We start from the raw sequence: 6587 nt of genomic DNA, 5'->3' as shown, positions 1-6587 counted from the left end.
GGGGCCAGCAGCTGGAGGAAGGCCCAGCGGAGGTTTGCTGCTACTGCCCACAACCTCGCCCCGCGGCCCTTCACATGCGCAATGTAAATTCACGGGACTGTGGAAGGAGGGAGCTAAGCATCCCTAGAGCAGACCCAGCTGCTCTGGGCCATGGTAGCGTCATGTAAGCACCCTCTATTTCCCATCAGAGGAAAATGAGAGGAAGCCACTTTCAAACAAACATCACAGAGAAACAGGAGAATGCTGCCTCCAGTGTTGTGGCCGAAAGAGTGGTTCTAAAAGATGCATAGTAATTTGTTACTTCCCTGCTTCCCAAGCTGCATGGGTAGGGTGCATTTTGTTCCAACAATCAGTAAAGGTAGGGTTCAGGATTCACCTTGCCCCATGTCAGCTCTATAAAAGCCATTCATGCCATTGAAATGGTTCAGCTGTGCTTGCTGCTCAGTCAGTATAAAGAGAAAGGGCATCAGCACAGAACCACTCATCCCATCTTCCAACAGGCACCTAAGATGTGCTCTGGTGACACCCACTCTCAGGAACTGACCTGGTCCTCTAACATTTGGGGAGTTGAGAGGCTTTAGCACTCCTTTTCAGATCTACAGCAGCCTTTTTAGTGCTCCTTTCTGGAGTCCTAACAAATTGCACCAAACCAATGAGGAGTTACAACAGAGAGGAGTTTCAGTAGTCTTGTGGTATGCAGGCTGGTGGCCTGACCAGATGTCCTAAATACCTTGTCTCCCTATCAGTTAATACCATCTCATGTGACACAGCTGGGATTCACAGCCCAATTGTTATGGGAGTTGCAAGAACAAATCTGGATAACCAGAATAAGAGGTTGGCTTTATGGGTTAATTCACAAAGAATCTTCAGAAAATGCTCATCCGAGAAGCACAGACAACCCATCCAGGCTAGAGCACCTTGTAGAGTGGAACAGTCTTGTAGAGAGAAACAGTGGAAATGGTGAGGGTCAACCCACAGGAGAGGAAACACTAAATACATAGATTTTATTATCTCACATTTCTTACAAATATTTAATCCATCTCAGAAAATTAACACACATAAAAGCAACAGAACCTTTTCAAGACTAAAGTTGAGTTTGCCTTAGAAACAATGGCTATTGGCAATACAGTTTTAGGACAAACCCAACACACCATATAAAATTGAAGGGTGATTTAAATAAAGGACATAATAATACTGTGCTTAAAGCTATACTGATATCCACAAGGAAGAAGGAATGTTGTAGTGTGTATAACAGATGTGGGGCATGCTTTGTAGAGCTGTTATTCTGTTATGCTTTTGTGCACTTGAACAAAAAATACCCTAAGGTGTTCTTCCCCACCTCTGTCCTGTGCAACATTTAGCATCTTCAATAGTAGAAGCAGCCAAATGCAGCTACTATACAAAACAGGCTGTCCTGGGGAAAACAGAAAAATGCTCTGCGTTAGTGCACGCAAGCTCTTTGCTAGCCTAGCTGAAAAGGCTGACCTAAGACAGCACTTAGACCACAGCATAACCCTGTCCTGTGATATACTGCAAGTTTCTGTATCTTAATTAGTTCCTTATCACTTGTGATTAGTTCCTCACTTGTGGTGTAACTCAGGACAGTGTGTCTGAATGTCAGAAGTGCCTCAGATTACTCCCTCCATACACCCACAGGTGTCTAGGTGTCAGTTTAAAATAGTAATAAAAAAACTAATAAAGAAATAAAACCTTGGCTTTTTCTCAGCCCTGGATTCCAGTACTCCACAACAGCAGTTCAGCAAGGCATGTAAGAATCATAGAATAGTTAGGGTTGGAAAGGACCTTAAGATCATCTAGTTCCAACCGCCCTGCCATGAGCAGGGACACCACACACTAAACTATGTCGCCCAAGGCTCTGTCCAGCCTGGCCTTGAACACCTCCAGGGTTGGAGCATTCACAACTTCCTTGGGCAACCTATTCCAGTGCCTCACCACCCTCACTGTGAAGAACTTCTTCCTTATATCTAACCTAAACTTCCCCTGTTTAAGTTTAAAGCCATTACCCCTTGTCCTACCACTGGAGTCCCTAATGAAGAGTCCCTCCCCAGCATCTTTGTAGGCCCCCTTCAGATACTGGAAGGCTGCTCTGAGGTCTCCATGCAGCCTTCTCTTCTCCAGGCTGAACAGCCCCAACTTTCTCAGCCTATCTTCATACGGGAGGTGCTCCAGCCCTCTTATCATCCTCGTGGCCCTCCTCTGGACTTGCTCCAACAGCTCCATGTCCCTTTTATGTTGAGGACACCAGAAGAAAAGACTTTATCTCTTGTGTTTCCTCTCCCCAACTGTAAAATGGTGTGACTATACTGACTTTTGCACAGCACCGTATGACCTACTCAATAGATAAGTTTTACTATGTTCAATATTATATCTAAGTAAGTTTTGTGAATGAGGATGTAAATCATACTGTTTCAGTAGTCTTGGTTCCTTCCTTCTAGTGGCTGTTTTTTTCTGTTTCATATTTAAAGTTGCTCTGCCTCTCACACAGAAGCAAGTACCTTTACACTTTCCCATGGTAAGACAGTTGATACTTACATTCATGAACACATCGTGAGCACAGCTGTCATTGTCAGCATCCCAGAAACACCGTGCAGCCATGCTAGACAAAGGACATAGAGTTGAGCCATCACCCACAGGGTTCACATATAAGGACCTAAGCTTTTTTTAAATATAAAGGAAATGGGAAGAATTCTCCTGAATCCTGAGCCTAGATCCCCACTGCTAAATTCCACCACATGCTGTAACCCCTTCTATATGTGGATCAAGCTTCATCTTCAAAATCCTCAGCTATCAACCCTGCCACCTCCACTGTGCAGCAGGGCTTGAAACTTCATTGCTGTGGTGCTTAAGAATCTTTGACTCCTGGCCTGTGCATATCAGTGGCTAATATAGCTTATTTGTTCTTGTTCTTCACCTCCTGTACCCTCATGGTACATACCCCCAACTTATTTATAGGGAGCTATCGTATTCCTTGGCAGACGTTGTGTTACTAGACCATGAGCTAAGCTCTTCTAGTCCTCTTGTAGCTATACTCTATTCTGTGACCACCCTGCTGGCCTTTTTCTACACCTGCTTCAGTCCAAGCCTTACTTTGAAGACAAGCAACCAAACCGTAACAGGATATTACAGATGAGACCTCAATACTGCCTTGTGTAAGTTCATTGACACTCCCCTTTCCCAGCTGCAAATGCCCACCTCCCAGCCTGCCACAGTCAGTCTCAGCTGACAGGATCAATGTTTGTGGCACAGCATGTTGTTCCTAGTCCCTAGACATACAACTCATTGTTAGAAGACTGTTTAATCCTTTTTTTCCCCCCTCTCTTTTTTTTTTCTTTTTTCCCCCTATTACCATGGCTCTCGGGGTTACTCAGCTTTTTATTCAGTCCAGTATTCCACTCTGCCTCTGGAATACCCTGGTTTCCCAGTATTTTGCATTAAGGATGTTAGTAGTCATGCTTCAGTCTTGCCTCCTGCCTATGGAAAACCAGAAAATGTCCCCAATTGCTCTGTCAGCCTGTGTTGCTGGGCTTCACTTTTCAAATCAGACCACCTCACTGAACCATTCACCCTGGTATGGTTGCTTCTGAAACAGTCTGCCTGCAGACAAACATTCCTGACAAAAGCCTGAGCAGCAGGTATAGATATTCTTTGCTGACCTCCAGAACATTGAGGCAGCAGATCTGATTACAGCTCTGCTGCACTTATCTTCTGCTGCTGGAGCACCGGGCACAATAATAAAGATAAGCCCGGTAGATAAAGCACATAAGCCTTATAGGCTGTTCTCTTTCATTTTCTCCCTACTCACTAGTAATGGAAAACTACAGCCCACTCCACAGCTGAAGAGGAATTCTTCTGTGCAGTTGCAGATATCTGAAGCTAAACTAGAATTTAGTCTAGGCTCGGTTCCCACGATGGTATTGTATAGGGATTATAGAAATTTAAACTTCTTAAATGCCTACCTGGAGGGATTAAATGCAAATTAAGAATTTATGGAAATCTGGCTTTAGACAGAAGTGAGTTACCATGGCTCTTGTGCTCCAGCCAGGCCTTGAGAACGGACTGGGTGTGTGCTGTGGTTCATCATGAATACAACTTAAAATGCCTTTCTGCAACACTCTTCACAAATGCTTTTCGGCATTTCTGCTTGCTAAGAACCACTGTACAGCCAATTATCACGGAGTAATTCAAGCAGGCACAATCCAAGCCCTCACTTGCCATTTAAAGGGAAAAGAAAGTGCTTTACACTTTCATCATCATCTGCAGAGGGAACTTTGTACCTCAGAAAGTTGGAAACAGCTTCCAAAGGAGGAAAAAAAACCCCAAAACAAACCTAACTACAAAACAAGCAACCAACCAAACAAGAAAAAAAACACCCAACCCAAACCCAACAACACCTAAACCTGACAAAATTTATAGAAATACAATTAGAAGATGCAAAACTTACTTCACTCCTTCTCCTCTCTGCTCTCCAATCACGACCTGCACCACCATTTTGTACCTGTCAAATCCCATCTCTGGAGAGAGAGAAAAAAAGACATGGTGAGAACAACTACTTGTTTAAAATAGGAGCCCAAAACAGGGGCCGGAAAGCTAAATATTTCTGGTTACAAAGCAAGTGTCTTGTACAAGCCTATACATGGGCAAAGTGGACAGACTACCTTGCAGCTTCATCTTTACAGGTACAGAGTACCATGGTTTTATTGGAGTTAAAGGGTGAATACAGTATTTGGCATCCGTCAAAAGATGCATCTAAGGCAGAGGACACCCCTGAACAGCCACACATCATGTCACTGTTCTACTTTGACAACTTTCAGGATCTGAACACATAAAAAGAATGGTGGACAAAATCCAATCAGAATCTTTTGGCTTATTTAAAAACTGTTCTGATGCAAAAGTATTGTAGAGATTTTTCTGCCACACAGGTGTTTCCTTTACTTCTGAGCTGGGATAAAAGGCCACACAAAAGCATATGTGGGTGTATGTTACATGTTTGCAAAGATATGGAGTTGTTTTACAGTAGTAAAGAAATACCTTTGGGGCACAGGACAGATCCAATCAGGCCATGGCAATGTTCCAGAAGCCAAATGAGAACAAGCATGTTTAAAATAAAATATAGATCCTAATGCCTGTCTTCAGCAAAACAGTGTCCTGGGAAGATTTTGGTGCACTGTTTCCACTGGAGGATTGAACACAACGTACTGGGTCTGGTAACATCCACCATATCAATGCTTATACGAAATGCCAGCTAATACACTGGGCCAGTCTCACTTCAGGCTACTGCGACTGAGTTTACAGATTCCTAAAGCTAAGCCCTGTGCATATTAGCTCAGCATCAACTCGTGCTAGGACTACACCTGCTGCTGGTTTTAAACAGATGAGTAACTCTGGGAGAAGTGTAAATTCACGTTTCCTGCCGAGGGTGACAGTAGCTCTGTGCCGCCGTGTCAGGCCAGCCCAGCAGATGGAGCACCAGCCTGTTCCCAGGAAGAAGACAAAGAGACTGTGCCAACACATGGCTATGTACCTGTTCCAGCAGCAAACACAGGAAACACTTGATGGAGCCTGAAGTTTAGTTCTTGAGCTGAAAAATGGTGGAGGGCATCCTGCGCAGCACCACCACAACCTTTCCCAGTCCTCTAAGGCTGTAGTCACACCCCTCCTTAGAGAATGCTCCTCATTCTCTCCCCCTTTGCTGCTCACTTTGAGCCTTGTTCTGATCTCCCTGCTACTCCACTCTGACTCAACTCTGATCTAACTTGCAGCAGGAAAAAAGCAAGAATGGTTCTATTTATTGAAGCAAGAAGCATCACTTCTTTCTTCTCTCTAATGCAGCTTCTTTCCCCTTCCGAGGCTGACATCCCACACTAGCCAGTCTATATGAAAACAAACCTTGTCTGCTTGAATTAGGCTTCTAGTTCTGCAGGCAAGGAATATATGTGTATATAATAGATTGTTTCGTAAGAGTAGCCTTGAGACAGTCAACAGGGAATGAATAAGTTTCAAGAACAAAGGAGGGTTCTGTAAAAAGGGAGAGGACAAAGTAAGGAAAGAAACAAACCTCCTTACCTTTCAGTCTGTCTTTTACTGTCTCTGATAAAGACATTGTAAGCTGAGGCATGTCATTTGGAATGTACTGTACATTGGCCAGTTTCTCCTTCAATATTGCACGGATGCATTCCTTTACTGTGGATGATTTAAATCTATCAGGACAATAAAACAGCAACAGAAAGCCCAGAAAGTTCACACTATGTGTAGAAATACATGTAACTTTCGCATATTAAAGAAAAATGGGAAATTAAAAACCACGGGGGCAAAAAGCCCAGCTGAGATAGAGCTACTTAACCAGCCCTGCCAAAAGCTGAATACCCGTGAACACAGGTGTGAAACCAGCCCCTCCAGCAGCATCCCCTGCCTGTGCTTCCCTCCTCACACACACCCCGCTTTGTCTGGTGTCAAAGTTAGTCTGGTAGCCCGGTGTCCAGCAGTCCCCATAGCGCCGGGGCTCCCCCATTCCCAGCGCCCAGCGCACACAGCCCTCCACCGGCCCCGGAGGCCCAGGGACACGCTTC

At 44.4% G+C, this 6587-nt stretch overlaps 1 protein-coding gene across 1 annotated transcript; it reads right to left on the bottom strand.

The window, feature by feature from the left end:
• Positions 1-1366: 1366 nt before the first annotated feature.
• Positions 1367-6218, bottom strand: TCTEX1D2 (Tctex1 domain containing 2; the record flags this gene model as incomplete). The annotated part of the gene is made up of 4 exons (XM_010017446.1): positions 1367-1414; positions 2554-2617; positions 4463-4532; positions 6085-6218. Coding segments are annotated over 4 exons (316 nt in total), but the record flags the coding sequence as incomplete, so codon positions are not given.
• Positions 6219-6587: the final 369 nt, after the last annotated feature.

This window comes from Nestor notabilis, unplaced genomic scaffold (assembly GCF_000696875.1).
Source record: "Nestor notabilis isolate BGI_N333 unplaced genomic scaffold, ASM69687v1 Scaffold27346, whole genome shotgun sequence".
NCBI classification, from domain to species: domain Eukaryota; kingdom Metazoa; phylum Chordata; class Aves; order Psittaciformes; family Psittacidae; genus Nestor; species Nestor notabilis.
The sequence above is the reverse complement of the archived record's forward strand: the minus strand, read 5'-3'. Positions and strand labels throughout refer to the sequence as shown.